The sequence below is a fragment of the Leptinotarsa decemlineata genome, unplaced genomic scaffold (genome assembly GCF_025532065.1).
Source record: "Leptinotarsa decemlineata unplaced genomic scaffold, Ldec_3_MD MMD2_P_RNA_scaffold_14, whole genome shotgun sequence".
Classification (NCBI taxonomy): Eukaryota; Metazoa; Arthropoda; class Insecta; order Coleoptera; family Chrysomelidae; genus Leptinotarsa; species Leptinotarsa decemlineata.
Genome location: NW_027412528.1, coordinates 12,233,247 through 12,251,354, shown reverse-complemented (window position 1 = coordinate 12,251,354; position 18,108 = coordinate 12,233,247). Strand labels below are relative to the sequence as shown.

The 18,108-nt window shown below is 32.3% G+C and overlaps 1 protein-coding gene across 5 annotated transcripts in view; it reads left to right on the top strand.

Annotated features, from left to right (window-relative positions):
• ec (ubiquitin specific peptidase echinus) overlaps positions 1–18,108 on the top strand; it is a 348,513-nt gene that overhangs the window by 309,895 nt on the left and 20,510 nt on the right. For all 5 annotated transcript variants that reach the window (XM_074179498.1, XM_074179509.1, XM_074179506.1 and 2 more), the window contains one exon: positions 15,260–15,559. In XM_074179498.1, the coding sequence (XP_074035599.1) occupies positions 15,260–15,559 (300 nt within the window). The remainder of the gene's footprint in view (positions 1–15,259; positions 15,560–18,108) is intronic.

Here is an 18,108-nt window from a genome sequence, read left to right as displayed (position 1 = left end):
CTTATTTTTTATCTCGAAAACAGATAGAGATAGGTTTGGGACATTATCAACAAAAAAGTATTAAAATACTAGAGCGATTCCAAAAATGTAATAATATACGGGTGTTCCATTTAAAAAACATAATTGCTAGGACTTTCTGATAGAAGTGGCAACGCCGCAATGCTGAAATTATTTTAGATCGATAGAACATGTAAGGAAATGTGAGAGGTGAAATTTTCAGAAAAATCATGCTTTGCATTTTCCAGAAACGTATATATATTGTTGGGGATGCAGTCAAAATTACTGGGCTGTTGTTTAAAGAATACTCTTTGTTATATGGTCGAGCTTTCGAAAATGTTTATTTCCATTATCAGACATCTACAAGAAATTTAGAACATTGCAACAAAATTGTAAAACAGGTAGGTAAAAAACGTACTTACTAACTTGAGGTTATAATAAAAAGTCGGACGTGGCAATGAGAAAAACAGAGTAAATACTTTTCATCATGTAGAAAAGTGTCACACATTCAATTTAAAGTTTCAGAGAAGAAGTACAAAAAACTTATTTTATTCAAACATTTAAAATTATTTCACTGGCCATGCTTGGCACTTACTTGGTGGCGTGATAGCAACCAAAAAGAGAGAGGAAAGAGGAAATATTTGAAATTTGATAATTGACATTATGAAAAGACATTTGAAGTTTGATGATTTGACAGTGAAACAACAAAACAGGATTACCAAAAGGCACACCAACACCATGGCTGACACAAACAAAATCAAAAGTATCTAACTCTGGGTACAGTGCTGCCAAACACTCACAACTGGAGTGAATGGTTTTTTGACAGACTCAGCACTGCGCCCAAACCAAACACTACACTGGTCTACAGTGGTTTTGTTGCCCTAGATATAAGATTGAATTTGGGTGTATTTATACTCACAATTCATGAAATTATCAATGGTTTTGTAAGATTTGCGCTCGTTTTCTTTTAAATATTTATTTTCATTTTACATTACAAAAATTCGAAAACAAGAAACAAAATAACAGATATATTTATAATCTCAGTTTTATTTGAATAGAAATATGATACTTTGAAGTAAATAGAGAGGGAAATTTCGCCTTTTGAGAGGTTTTCTCTTATAATTTTTCAGAGGACAATCTCTTTTTAAAGACCAGCAGTAATCGGCCATCATGCGACAATCCCATCGACCCTGATATCTTTCTTCCATTACTTTTAGATCCTGGTGGAACCGCTCTCCCTGCTCCTCACTATAATTTCCTAAATTATCTGGAAATTTATCCAAATGGTTGCGAAGATAGTGTAACTTGATACTCATATTTGCTCCTAGAATCTGAAAGTTTGTCAGCATATTTTGTACAATTTCTTCATAATTTGGTGCTTTATGGTTACCTAGGAAATTTTCGACTACCAACACAAAACTTTCCCAAGCTTTACTTTCCGGAACAGTCATAATTTTAATAAAATCAGTGTCTTTCATCAATTGCCGTATTTGAGGACCATCAAATATTCCACCTTTCAACTTTCCCATACTAAGTTTTGGAAATTTTCTACAATTATATTTAAAACAATCTCCCACCTTGTCCAAAGCTTTTACGAATTGATTTATCATTTCTAACTTAATATGCAATGGTGGAAGTATAATTTTGTCTCTGCTCACCAACGGCTCTCTTATTACATTAGCTTTACCGACAGTTAAAGAATTTCTTTCAGGCCAAACATCTTGTTCCCAATGACGATGCTTTGCTCTACTGTCCCACATACAAATGAAACAAGGGTATTTCGTGTATCCACTTTGTTGACCAAGTGAAAAATTAACCATTTTTAAATCCACACAGATCGACCATTGATGCTCCGAGTAATTGATTTTTTCTAAAACTAATTTGATATTTTCATATTCTTCTTTGAGTTTTGTAGAATGGGCAATTGGAATTGATACCAATCCTTCATTTTCATCAAAAACTTGTAATAGCTCACTTTCTCGCGTTCTGTACGTTGTAATTGTAACTATCGGTGCTAATAAATTTTTTTCTTTCAATCTTGAAGCTAACAGTTCTGATCCTTGTTTTGATAAATTTAGATCACGTATTAAATCACTGAGTTCATTTTGAGAAAACAACTTTGGCGTAGATGTTTCACCCTCCCATTCACTTCCACTGGTAGACTGATTCCATTTCTGTGAATTTGGCAACATCATGGTTTCTGAGGGCATGCGAATCACTTTTGAAACATAAATAGGCCGAGGGAGATTTTCACTGTGTAAAACAGGACATTTTGTAGACTGTAAGTCTGGATATATCCACGTTTAATTTCGATTAAAACCTTTAGCATCTACTACGCAAAAGTAACAATCATCGAAATGATTCTTAGGCTCCATCCAGATCATAGGAATACCAAAGTCTAATCCAGAACGTTCTCCTTTTTTCCACAACCGCAAAGACTCAACGCAAGACTTACAAATTTTATTAGGAACCCATGATTTATCTAATTTGTCCATTTTAAAACCGAAATATTCAGCATAAGTTTCCTTAACAAAGTCTGTGATATCTCTTTTTTGTTTTTTTGATATATAAATACCACAAATATAACAGAATAAATCACTACTATATTTGCACTTCCTTCGTGACAAACTCATGTTTAAAAAGACAAGATGAATATATTAGAACGGACACTCAACAATTAAAACAAAATATTAGCATATAACAACTTATCCAGATTTCCGTGTTAGTACTTCAATATTATCAAATAACTGAGTTCTCAGCTGTTTTGCAGAGCAAAGAGCCCGAGAAGTGGGGATTACGTGATGTTCGTACGCGCAAAAAAGTTGCGCAGAAGCCTAATCATGACTGAGAAAATATTTTTTTTTTACTAACAAGACGATTATTATTAAAAATACAAGATACGTAAAAATCATAAAAAATACTTTCATAAATATATTCAAGATTTAGGCACTGGAAAATATGAAAATTTGGAAAAATATCCAGGGCAACACAAAAATTTTTTTTTGTAGAACTGTGCTATCTGTTGCTTGGGGAACCTGGAGGAATTAGTTCCAATTTTAAGATATAATTATAAATATTGCTGAGGTTGTTGAGCTCAGTCTTTTTGTTCATGTTATTGGTATTCCTTTTGATAAAGAACATTTCTTTAAACAACCGTTTTTGTAAGTTGCTTTCAGTACACAAAACTTTAACTTCGGTGTAGTGCATTGTGTCTTTATTGCTGATGACATGCTCTGCAAGTGCACAGGTGTTTTTTTGTGTTACAATCACTTTCATGTGACGTTATGCGTCCACATAAAATTCTAGATGTTTGTCCAATATATGTCTTGTCACATGTATGACAAGGAATTTCATATACTACATTTGACTTTCCTAAAGTTTTCAACTGAGTTTAATTTTGGAAAAAATACTATTAGTAGTAGTAACGATGCATTGGGCAAATTTAATATGATCACTCTTGAAAACGTTAAGGAGTTTAGGTGTTAGAGACTGAAAATTCGGTAGTGTGCTAAAAAATAATGTATTCGGAGGTATTTCTCCAATATTTGAAATATTTAAATTAATTTTTCATTGTTATTGTTCATGGAATTATTTAAATTGTTTGGAAAAGTATTCGTGACTGTGGAAGGGGAGCTAAACAGTAATTTATTCAAAAGTTTGCAAGGATATGAATTTTCAAGAAGAATACCTCTTAATTCTTTAATACATTCGTCTTTAAAAAGTGGATGTGTTAGATTGATCACCCTGTTCTTCATGGTTAGGACTAAGTTTATTTTCATCTTCGTTGGATGGTAAGAATGGTAGTTCAGTAACCTGTGACTGGCACATGGTTTCCTATACCATTTTGTACGTATAATTTTCAAACACATACCGCTTGTACTTGATTTGAATGTACGAGTATGAATAACTTAATCATCATTTAATTCCATCACAAACATTGTGTATTTCGCAGACGAATCAATTCTGAATTGAATAAAAGACCGACCTTATCATCACTGCAATGTCAACCTGGCCTGGCAAGTATTTGTTAGTGATATCATGACTGAAACTATTCCCATTCATAACACTGATAATTTTTGACGTGAGGAATTCAAATTCTGGGTAATCAAATCAGTGATTACTGACAGGTGGTAGCCTTTTGTATCTGTTTTAAATAGACCAAATCAGCTCTACATTTGTTTAAGAGTTTTACACATAACTGTCGTTTATTTTATTGAAGTATTAAAAGCACCGAAATCCTTTACATAGCTGCTTCAATTCAAATGAAATCTCAATTTGCTGGAGCAGAATGTAACTGATTTTTCAATGAATATCAGCTACATTTGTCAGAAATACAAATTTGGACAAAACACTTTTCACGTTTCAACAAAATATTCAACATTTTCTGGGTTCTAAATTCATACATTACACACCGATGTTAATTTGGATTATCTTAAAAATTAGAGTAACAGTAGTAATTTAGGCTCAGTTTCCTGAATGTAGGTATTATCGAAGAAATTATAATTTTCGAAGAAATATGCAAAATCTCGATTATCTGACTTCAGATGAAGAATATGTCTTGCAGTTAAATTGCAATAAAAAACGCAATGAAACTTCATAACCGATATTTATATAAATCCGTTAACTGCAGCGTATCTTTCAATTCAAATTTTTTTACAAAATTTAGTGAAACCTAAACTTGTCCTCTCTTAAGGTATTTGTTTACCTCCCAGTTCGAAATTTTGAAGAAGTTAACATCAATACCAAAGTTGCTGGAAAAGTTTGGGAAACCGGGTACTTCTGTCCAAGATTGAACTGAAGTTCAATCTTCCTCTTGAAGATGATCACTTGGTGATCGAAACACGTGTCTAGATGTTAAAATAACGGTTTGGTGTTAGGAAAAAACCCCAGTAATATTCATTACTACACCAAAGGTTCCAAACAGTGCATTACAAAAAAAAATATTGTTAACGAAACACCACAAGAACCATGTAATTGTTACGTGCAAGAAGAATTTGGTAAAAGTACCAAAAATAATTCACATGAAAATAGAACATATATAAGGAGTGTAGTTTGGAGTTTATGTGTGCTCTCTTCTTTTTCTAAAGATATTTCAGCTCAGATCATTATATTATGTCGATTATCTTTTATCAAAATCTTTTCATAAGAACCATTCTTTTGTATACTGAAGAGATGTAAAGTTATGTTGTGTACGGGATCGAAAAACATAAATATCTTCGTAGGCCTGTATCCATTCTTCAGACACCTTATAGACAAAGTGAAAGGGTGAGTGAAAAATTGCCAAAGGAAAAATTATTTCCACTAGAGCAGGGGTCACCAAACTACGGCCCGCGGGCCAAGTCCGGCCCGCCAGTGTCATCAATCCGGCCCGTGACAGCCAATGATTTACTGTCATCAATCTGGCCCGCGACAGCCAATGATTACCTAATTGTTGTTAATATTGCTGTGATAAGTTGAAGAAGAAAACACAGAATGATAATTTCTCGGTTTTATTTACTTGCAAGGTAAAACTTAATGACAGAAATGATGACAAAGAAAACTTAACTTTAGTATCTAAGTTTGAGCATATTAATAACTAACAAATAATTGAAATGAATCACAGTAAAACAAAAACACTAATGAGATTTATGTAATTGTGATTTTCCACCGACAATACTTTGTAGTTGTGGATCAATTTTACTTGTACCAATTATCAAAAGAGATTTAAGATGCTCATCGGTTAATTGAGATCTGTAAACATTCTTTGTGTACTTCATCTTGGAAAACGTTTTCTCACACAAGTAAGTATTACCAAAAACAGAAAACAACCCACGAGCAAATTTATGCAAATTATCAAATTGTTCCAGTGGAAGACTCGTATAAAATTCCAACAAAGATGAATTTTGATATTTGTTCTTGAGCATATCACTGCACCGTAAATTAATAATTTCCATTTGGACTTCCGGAGCCAGGGTTTCAATGTCAGAATCAAAAGGATTTTGAAAAAGCTCAATTTCATTCGCAACGACATCAAAATCTGAAAAACGAGTATCAAAATTTATCTTCAAAGCACTCAAAGTTTCGATTGCAAAATTGACGGGAAATTCAGTCTCTGTAGTGTGGCTGAATATTTTACATGTTTCAAAATGTGTGAAACATTTTTTACGTAATTGCGATTGAAATAGTATTATTTTCTGCCTGAAGGATTTGATATTGGTGTATAAATCAGGGAGAAGCTGATTTTCTCCTTGCAATCTCAAATTCAGTTCGTTTATATGATTTGTCAAATCAACATAGATTTGATTTGGATCTCTGCTCAAAGTTCAAAAAAGCGCTTAAGGACTTTTCCGCAACTAAGCCAGCGTACGGCAGTATGATATGGTAAATCATTTTCTCCAATCTGTTGAATAAACTCGCGAAATTGTCGGTGATTCAGCCCAGTGGATCTGATAAAGTTAACAACTGATATGACTGGTTTTAGAACTTCAGACATATGCAAACATTTTCCGCACAAGGACTGTTGATGAATGATACAATGTAAGACTAATGGTTTTGAACCACCATCATTTTCTACAGCCTTTAATACAAGTGCAACCACTCCTTTATTTTTACCATACATATTTTTGCCTCCATCAGTTGTTATAGATTTATTTCTCCATCGAAGGTTCTTTTTATTAATGGCATTTTCAACTCCCTTAAAAATATCTGCCCCAGTTGTCGTGCCATGAATACTATCAATATCGAGAAGTTCTTCATAGCTTTTATCTACTCCGCGAATAAAAATCAACACCTGAGCAGTATCTGACACATCCGTTGACTCATCCAATGCTAGAGAAAACCACTCATGATGTCCATTTTTGTCAGACAGTTGAGATGATATATTTTCTGCGATGTCTTGCACCCTCCGAGCCACGGTGTTTGCTGACAAACTGACACTTTTTAATAAATTTACCTTTTCGGGGCATATTTCTTCGGCTACTGCAATCAAGCATTCTTTTATCATTTCTCCATCGGTGAATGGTTTGCCACGTTTTCCGATTTCAAGAGCCACACGAAAGCTGGCGCGAGTTGCAGACTCTTGTTCAGTATTCGCTTTGGTAAACAAAGATTTCTGCGATTTGAATCCGCGTTTCAAAGCCTAAAATTTTTCCTTCCGCAAACTTCCTGTATACTTGAAGTAACTTTGAAGATGTTGCGATTCATAGTGTCGTTTAATGTTATAGTCTTTGAGAACAGCTATGGTTTCATTACAAATTAAACATAGGCCTTATTACTGGGCTCAATCACAAAATACTGAAAGTTCCATTTTTCTTGGAACGTTGGAACGTTCTGCATTCACTGTCGATTTTTCGCTCCTTTTCCATACTAACAAATCACACATAAAAACAATAATTCAAATCAAAATACTTTTATTGACGGGTGTTACTTTATTTCACAATAGACAGTTTCGCTCCCTTCGCCTTTCCTACGCAGAGTAACTCGCAGTTGAATGAATGAAAATCGTATATTACAAATTTTACGGGTATTTACAATTTTTGTGTGTGTGTATGTGTTTGTGTAGGACCCTGCTGTAGGCTTATGCCTCTTCAGGGTGAAAACTCGCAGTTGCGCCGCTAGCCTTTTTATATGCAATTATTACTGCCATCTCGAGGTGATCGGAATACACTAGCTAGAACCAGAACTTTCTCGAACCAACGCGGTAATTCCAAATATTTAATTACGTCTAATGCCGCTTAGCGGGTAGCTGAAAAAGATAGTACATAGTACCACTACTCGCCATTAGATGTCGTTAAGTGTCACAATACACAATAATTATTGAAATGCAAAAAAAAGCGTAAGTTTGCTTAGGTCACGCACTTTGCGACTATCCTAGTCTAGAAATATAGTTAAGGGCGGAAATTGGGCCTTGGAACAAACTGAAAAAATCAATATGGTCCGAAGGCTTCAAAATTTGGAGACCCCTGCACTAGAAAAACCGTCTGAGGCAATAAACATGTAATAAACCACCGTGTTAAACCATATGTACAGAAATCTATAACTTTACCAATATTTTCAGTAGATTCATTTTACTTCAGAGGTTATAATTCAAATTAAGTACCGATTAATGTATCTTAACCTTAAACTTTTGGCGGTATGTTATGGAGCTTGGTGTGTGATACTATGAGAAAGGGAAATTTGATAGAATCTCACCAATAGATTCGCAAGTATAGGATTATTGAACTGTCAATGCCTTATTGAACACTGGAATTTTCAAATAATAAATAAACTTGATTGTTTGAAAATTGTTATTAAGCTTGTTTCTTCAATCATTTGAAAATTTATTCGTAACTTAGAGATACTTTTCACAATACTGGTAATTGTTCAGTCGAATTATGATGCATTTAAATGACTAAACCCATTCACAGAATACACAAGTGAAACTTGTTCCCATAACAAACACGTTAACCTCAAACATTTAATCTTGAAAAATATCCTCAATTGAATACATTATGTATATGCAGACGATTTTCCGTTATATCGCAACCTACTTTGTTCACGTAGTGTGAACCTGTCTTCATCTTATGTAGCCGCAGGCTGTGTTTTGGACCCACTTGGAGAAAAAATTCACTGTGTCGACCGAAATCTCAATTTCTATTTCGGAAGGCGATTGACTGGACTGGAAGTGGATGTGGAAGTAGACTTAACGGATTCACACGGAATTAAAAGTTGTGAATGAATAATTATTTACCGTATTAACATATTCAGGAAACTTCCTTTTATGGTGTTTGCTTGTGAAAGGAATCGAATGAGGAGCGATCAAATGACATTACTCATTCACAATTCGAAATAAAATATCTAGTTGAATTCCTACATTCAATGAAATTTAAAAAAAAATTAAAACTTTTTCTTATAACAAATATGGATGAAGTTACCTGAAATGTTGTATTAAGTTGTTACATTGAGTGGATTGACATTCATTGGTCTATTTGAAACTACTGAGACCACTTTCATTTTGTGAGCTTCACAGAGGCGGAGTCATAAAGTACGTAACAATAAAATTGTCTGGAGTATCCTGACTATATTTAGATATCGAAATTGGATTCTTGTTGATATTTTAAATTCTTTAATACGATTATAAAGTATTAGTTTTCATGGAATACATTGTTTGAAGATTATTCCATAAAGAAGGTTCCCGTTTCTACCTGAAAGGCTGGAAATTATAAAGCAGTTCAGAACATCCGAGAGAATTCGTTAGCATTCCACAACATTCCAGAACATACTGGGACTGTTTGGAAGTTCAGAAATAATATGGAACGTTTGGGAACACCTTGAAACATCTTAGATCATTGTTGAGCATCCATGAGAAAGTTTTTTAGCTGAACAGCGTGCTTTTGCAGATTTGGGTGCTAGAATTTTCAACTTCTAGAGCACTGCACAATAATCCAGAACATCATGAACCATTCTGGGATGTTCGAGAATAGTCTAGAATGTTCAGAAACATCGTAGAAGATTCCAGATCATTGTGGAACAATCAAGGGAGTTATATGGTGTGGTAGTCTTTTATCCCCCATCTAATAAGAAGGTTCCAGTTTTTACCTTTGCCTTCTAGACATTTCTAGAACATTCGTGAGTGGTCGAGAGCATTCCACATCATTACAGAACATACTGGAATATCTTGGAATGTTCTTCTTTGATTATCTCCTGATTTTGTTAACTTGTTAGTGAAACGCGCGTTGAAAGACAACATTTTTATTCTGGTGAGGAAAAAATGTTTGCACTAGATTCATTTTACGCCAGAAGTTCCAAATTCTACTAATCATATTCGGAAATAGTCTGGAACGTTCTGGAAAGTTCGGGAAAGAGACCATGTCATTGTAGTACAGTTTCGAGAAACGGGACATGTTAAAGATCTCCCTAATAGTCTAATCAACAAGTTCAAAAACATGAAAAATAGAGATAAAGGTCCTTAAATTATAAGCAATAGATAGCTCATCCGATTCGGAATCACCTCTAGAAAAATGTTTTTGAAGGATTTTGGTGCAGGTAAAAAATTGCAATTTTTATTAACAAAATGAGATTTAAAAAAATGGTATTTAGTTTTTCGTTAATAACTCAAAAAATATTAATATTTAGGCAATTTTGAAAAAAGTTCGTTGAAGAGGAGGAAATTTCCGATAAAAAAGTCTCGACTCCCGAAACTTTGTCTCCATTATTTATAATTTTGATTTGACGTTGAAAATAGGGTTCGGCGCGGCTGTTACGGCATGCGCGCGCTGCCGCTAAAGAGAGTTTATCAAAAGAAATCATTTTTTTATAACATAAAATGTCAATTTAAAAATTTGAAAAAATCTAGTATCTTCTTAACACTTGAATGAATCGAGTCCCGTAGAAAAAAAAGTTTTATCACCATTTTTCAAAAAGTTATTCAATTAATAACTAATACATTTTTTTCCAATCTCTGTTGGCATAAATAATGGAATAAAAGGTATAAATAATTGGTCTATAAATTTTAAACTTCGTGGAGCTCTTTTGATATATATACTTCATACGATCCTGCGATAACAGTTCATAAAAATTCATTAATTTGTTAATTATGATTTTTTATCACTATTGCAAAATGAAATATCTAAAAATTGTTAATAATTTTTTTTTTTCGATTGATATTTGGCTATGTCTGTTTTCACATTGAACAATGGCAGTTATTAACATAGGATATAAATTTTTTACGTAATTTGTTTATTAAATTGTTTTAAACAAATAGAGAAGTTCAATATTTTTGAAATTGTTTTTTTTTGCTATTTTCTTGTCTAGAGATAATGATTTGAAAGATATTTCATTTTTAATTTTAATTTTTAATTGTTCAAAATAGATTTTCTTATATTTCGATTGTTTAAATAATTAGTTAAGAAATAATTTTGCTTTTAAAAATCATAATTTACATTTTTAAATAGTTTGGCAAAAATTTTTTTTTAATTATTTAATTGTTTATTAGTTTAAAAATTTGTTATGAACAAATATTGACCAACAGCTATATATAAAAAAGTGCCATAATATTTTTTATTTCTTATAATAATATCATACGATACGGTAATTCTTTTATGACACTTTTTTATATATAGCTGTTTTTATAATTTTTTTCTGCTCCAGAAAAAAAATATAACGTTGGTCAATATTTGTTTATAACAAATTGTTAAACTAATAAACAATTAAATAATAAAAAAAAATTATTTTTTTGCCAAACTATTTAAAAGTGTAAATTATGATTTTCAAAAGCAAAATTATTTCTAAACTAATTATTTAAACAATCGAAATACAAAAAAATCAATTTTAAACAATTAAAAATTAAAATAACAAAAAAATATTTTTTAAATCATAATTATCTCTAGACAACAAAATAGCAAAAAAAATTTTTTTCAAAAATATTGAATTTCTCTATTTGTTTGAAACAATTTAATAAACAAATTACGTAAAAAATTCATATCCTATAACTGCCATTGTTTAATGTGAAAACAGAAAATTGAAAAAAATATGTTATCAACAATTTTTAGATATTTCATTTTTCAATAGTTATAAAAAATCATAATTAACAAATCAATAAATTTTTATGAACTTTTATCGCAAGATCGTATGAAGTATATACATCAAAAAGGCTCCACGAAGTTTAAAATTTATAGGCCATTTATTTATACCTCTAGTGTACCACAAGGATCAAATCTAGGATCCCTACTGTTCAATATGTTCATTAATGATATCGGAGCTGAAATTGATGTCAATTTCCTTTTATACGCAGATGACTTGAAACTCTATCACAATATAACATGTTCTAATGACTGCGAACGTCTCGCCCTAAATTTAAATCGCGTTGCTACATGGTGTCGGAAGAATAATCTATCTCTCAACATATCCACATGTAATGTAATGTCTTACTCACTGAAAACGAATCTGACATTACACAACTACGTCATAAACAATCAAGTTCTGGAGCGTCCTGACACACTCACTGATCAAGGTGTTACTTTTGATTCATCCCTCTCTTTTAATAAACAGATTGACACTACTCTAACAGCAGCTTAACGCATGTATGGATTCTTAGTTAGAAAAACAAAAGACTTCGAAAAAGCTTCAACATTGAAATTACTTTATTTCACTTGTGTTAGATCTAGACTGGAATATACATCTGTCGTGTGTAGTCCCTACTATCAGGTTCATATAAATCAATTAGAAGCCCTACAGAGGCGCTTCCTAAAATATATATATCTTTTAAACTTGAAGGCATGTATCCTATTGTAGGAATACCCTATTACCCTCTTTTTATTCAAGGTCATAAACAATAATATCATCACCTGCTCTCAACTGTTACATATGTTGAATTTTTGGGTTCCTAGACAGTCATTTAGGAATAGTGTTACATTTTGTCTCAAATATAATGAAGAAATCTCCAATTTATACGATGTGCGATACCTCTAATTCTGTTAGTGATGTCCTAGATATATTCGACTGCCAGATTATACAAATCAAAAGACATTTCTTAGCTATCTGATAGTTCTGTTTTTTTAATATATAGATTCACAAATTATATTATGTAAGTACATATTTGTAAATGCCACTGTTACTCCCTAATCTGTAATTGGGTTCATCTTGTAGAATAATGTATGAAATAAATAAATACCGGTGACGAAACGTCTCTCATATGTATATCATGACACGGGCCGTGTTTTTGGATTTCTTCCAAGATACGAATTTATTCCATGCATTTGCATCGTCCTGTATAACAAAACGATCTTTCTCTGAAGTATATCTCTGGTGTGCTGGTTAAACTTCATGGCTTTTACAATTCTGCTTACATCATTCTGTTCTATTGTTGTCGTTTGACAAAGAAAATGGTAAGGACAGACTAAGTCGCCATTGAGTCGTTAAAGTACTTAGATTTCATAATAACACACCTATATCTCTTTGCAATGATAATAAATCACAACTGGAATTGGTAGTAAATTGGGGCGCTCTACAATATACCTACACACGTGGATGTTATAAATATTGACGGAATAAATTGAATGTTTGCTGATAAATGGACTGAAACCTACACATTTTATTCGTTTTGTGTATCTGAAAAAACATTAATTATGTTACCATGGTGGTCATTGCATGAGGAATGATTCACGCACTGGGAGTTTCACTTGAGACTGACGTGGAAACTATAAGCTTAGCTTTTGAAATTCTCCCAAATGTATTTCAACGTTTTGTCGTCTTTCATTTACAAATATTATATCGAAGAATTTATAAATATATAAAAAGTTCCAGAGCAGTTTATCATGAAAATAATAAATATAGTTTGAAAAACTAAATAACCGCTTTCAAAGAATGTTGAACTAAAAAGTTAAAAATTATTTTTTTAAATAAATTTGATATACAAAAAATATGACACCCTCGCTTTTTTCACAATAATATTAGTATTTTCCGTTCGTTATCGTTTCAAACTTATTTAAAAATAAATTATTTTTGACTTTTTAGTTCGATATTCTTTAAACTCGTGTTTTTTGGTTTTTTAAACTACAAGGCTATTCAAATTCGTTTCTGTACATGGGGATCTCGTAAACGATAAGAGATAGAGTGTCGGTTAAATTGTGGCAAAGTTGTATATTTTAGAGACATATTCAATGATGAAAAAAAATCGAATATAGCTCTTTTGGTTCTGGAGATATACAGGAAAAACCAAAAAATCCCAAATTATTTGTTTGCCTATATCTTCTTTATTCACAGACATATTGAAAATCTGTCCACATTTTGCTATTGCCACTTGATGTGGTCTCTCAGAATATATCCATGAATCTTTTATGCAGGGTGTCATCTGACGTGGACCACCCCCATCTTTGAATTTTTAAATAAGGACCTGTATTTTTTGTTGTAGTTTTTGGATCGTAGACGTTCACTTCATACTGAGAAATTAAATGAAATTTTATATTTCGGAATGTTTCGGTAATATTTGATTATAAATGGGTGAATTATTCCCTTTTAAATTACGGCCCTGGAAATTGGTTGACTGAGTTGAATAAAAACACAATAGCAACTTTCACGTCTCCCTATATACGGCAGAGTTTTTCGAGAGTTTTTATTTTCATTTTTAGGTACCTATTAATATTTTTTCCATTGCTCTGAGCGTTTTCTACAATGAACTTCGAATAAGAAAACCTTTTATGATCATTTGAAACATATCTACATCAAAAATATATTATATGTGTTTTAATAAGCAGAAAAAGAAATGATAGCAATAATAACATCCGAAACGAACACTATAATTGTAATGAAAATTTAAATGAAGTAATTTATATGCACAAAAAAATTAATGGCGCAATAAGTCTTCGAATTGGAGTCCTTCCATTTCGAGCCATTTTTAAACTCGGTTTTTCATATTAAAAAAGGGCTCCATGATGTTTAAAATTTATAGGCCAATTATTTATACCTGTTATCCCATTATTTATGTCAACGGAGAATGGGAAAAAATTTGTTAGTTAACAATTGAATAACTTTTTTTGAAATGGTGATAAAACTTTTTTTTCTACGGGACTTGATTCATTCAAGTGTTAAGAAGGTACTGGATTTTTATCAAATTATAAATAATGGAGATAGAGTTTCAGGAAATTTCCTCCTCTTTAACGAGCTTTTTTCAAAATTGCCTAAATATTAATATTTTTTGAGTTATTAACGAAAAACTAAATACCATTTTTTTGATTGACTTGTTGATTAGACTATAACACTAAAGCAATGAATAGAATGTGGTTGAAAGAAATGAAATGAGAACTAAAACTGATGTTTAGGTTAACTATTAGAAAAATTTGTGAGAATTGTATCGACTTTTTAGGTAGGTGATCAACGAAAAACAGATTGAATACATGAAAGAAATTAAAACTGCAAGGCTTCCCAGTGATCTCAATTCTGCTCTAGACATGGTGAACTTGAATTTAGTAACCTTTTTGAAATCTATTCATATATTACATAAAATATAATATACCTAATTGTTCCTCCGCTAATAACCCTTCGCGGTTGATGCGGTTATTTTTGTAAAAAAAAACCGTATTTACCATTATTTGATACGAACACTCAATAGTCGGTCAATATGGTATGTGGAAATATTATTTCCATTGGGTATTAGGAGTTATGAAGTGTTCATGTTTACTAAAAATTCAACTCTCTGGCCCAAATAGACCAAAACACTAACTTACCGGCGAAAATTGATAAACATTTTACCTTTACACTACGTTTATTTCATTTCTCTATATCACTAACAACTGTTTCATTGTTTCAGGAACTCTTCTCCCAACTCCAATTCTCCACAGAAACAGCTCTTCCACCAGACGCCCTTCGTAGAGCCTTGGCAGAAAGTTTCTTCGATCAGAACAGGTTCCAATTGGGTTTTATGGACGATGCAGCTGAATGCTTCGAAAATATGCTCTTGCGAATCCATACGCACATCGCACAAGGGGAAGCAGAAGACATGTGCAACGCTAGGCACTGTATTCCGCACCAGAAGTTTGCCATGACATTAGTGGAGCAGAGCGTTTGCGGTTCATGCGGAGCAACTTCCGAACCATTGTCTTATACCCAGGTGAGCTCATTTGTGAGATTTTCAGATCTGAATTGAAAAACTGTGAAATCGGTGAACCAGAAGACGGCTACAAGGAGGTGCGAATTTGATCCATATACAGTGTGGCCCATTTTTAATGGAAACACCCCCCTAAAATTTGAAGTTGTAGATAGATTTTAATAATTTATTTTTAAATGTCAAGTACTAAAAGGTCTACCTTGGGACAAAATTTGAAATGTTTATTAAAGTTTCAGGGCATACTGCGATATTTTTTCTTAGTCGAAAATCGGGATTTTTTATTAGCGATTTTTTTATTGAAAAAATCAATGTTGAGATTACTTAGTTTGAATAGGTTACTGAGAGACCAATTTGCAGTATATATCAATAAACCACTGTAACTAGTTTTACTAGCAAATAATTTTATTCAACAGGGCACCTTTATACACATAACAATGTATATTGTATATCTCTATATACTCAAATTCCTGAAAAGAACGCAAATAAGAAAATGAACAATTTGAACAAACATTATTCAACTTACGATTGTCCCTAATTCAAACAAATCTCAAATAAGAATTTCAATATTAATCTCTTTCTTTCAATTTGACGTATTTTACTCAACAACTTTCTCCTGTCAGATGAGATTTTTATACATACAGGATGAATAATAACATTGAACGATTAAAATTGAAATACTCCAATTAAGTTGTACAAACGGTTAAAAAATAATAAGAAATATTGATAATTTTTGAAACATCAATAAATGTTAATGTTTATTTCTAACAATCAATACGCCACTGAATACAGAGTGTCTCTTAATAGGTGACCAACATTTCATGAAAAAATATTCATCATTAACAAAGTTATGACAATTCAAAAATTCAAAAACTCACACAGCTTACAGTCACAATATATAATTTTTTTATGATTTCAACAATAAAGTGCCACCAGATGAAAAAAAAACAAATAGAGTGAATATTTTTAATGAAAATAACGGAATTACATTCACACATTTCAACTAACAATGAAGCAAAAAAATTTAATAAACGTAACTAATAACTAAGTATTGAAATGTTTTGATTCAGTGCAACAATTAATTCTAACTCATATTCTAGTAGCCTCTACTAATCCACCACGTATTTCGATACATGTGTCGTAGCGCTTACGAATGTTTCTGATTACGTTCCTTAGTTCTTGAAGGCTAATATCTGCACATACCTGTCGAATTCTTGCACATAGTTCATTTCTATCTCTTGAGCGGTTTTTGTAAACCTTTTGTTTGAGAAGTCCCCAGAGAAAAAAGTCCAAAACTGTGAGGTCTGGAGATCTGGGTGGCCACTCTATAAACGGACTACTACGGCCTATCCATCGGTTTGGAAAATGTTCGTTAAGCCATTGCCTCACAGCTCTGGCATAATGAACTGAACATCCTTCTAACTGGACAATTAAATTTGATCGTTCATTGATTGGCAGCTCGTGAATAGCATCCCAAAACTCTGTGTTTAAAAATTCTAGAAACCTCTGCGCATTAATGTTTTCCTCAAAAAAGAAAGGACCAATAATTCGTTCGTTCAATATCCCACACCAGACGTTGATTTTTTAGGAATACCGGCTTTTACAGTTTATTACCCAGTTAGGATTATCCGCTGCCCAATAGCGACAATTCTGTGATGACACTACTCCATTTGTAGTGAAAGTGGCTTCGTCGGTATATAAAATATTTTTTATGAAATTTCTATTGTTTAAATATTCCCCTTGAGCCCATAAACAATATTCCAGGCGTCTTGCTTCGTCGTCTTCTTGAAATGTACGTAAAAATTTTGGCTTGAGAGGTTCAATATTCTTCGCCTTGAGACATCTCCGAATAGTTTCTCGTGGAATATTCAAATATAAAGTGACATTCCTTATAATGGCATTAGGATTATTTCCGAAATAATCTAAAATGATTTGATCATTCCTGTCATTCCTGTTTTGTCTTTGTACAGGATTACTTTTTAACATCATTTTTGATACTGCACCAGTTTCATGGAATATTTTATTTATTTTATTTACCGTACCGCAGCTAATATGAGGACGATCTGGATGTCTCTCATTCAATACTCTACAAACCTCTCTAGCACTTCTAACGTCATCTCCCGAAAGGCGTACAATTTCAATTTTCTCTCTTACGCTCAATCTTGCAGCCATGACACAAAATAATTCGAAGAACTGTGAGGTGAATATTGTTGACAATAGTACACTTAAATCTTTTACAAGTGTCAAACTATAATATCATTTCCATGGCAACTAAGATTTAAATTGAAATATTAGGTCTTAGTTTTAGTTAATTTGCGTGAAAACTTGAATGTAATTCCGTTATTTTCATTAAAAATATTTACGCTATTTGTTTTTTTTTCATCTGGCGGCACTTTATTGTTAAAATCATTAAAAAAAAATCTCATGGCTATATCTGTTGATATAGTGTTTTTTGTGAATGTTAGCTGTGTGAGTTTTCGAATTTTTGAGTTGTCATAACTTTGTTAATAATGAATATTTTTTCATGAAATTTTGGTCACACCTGTTTAGAGGCA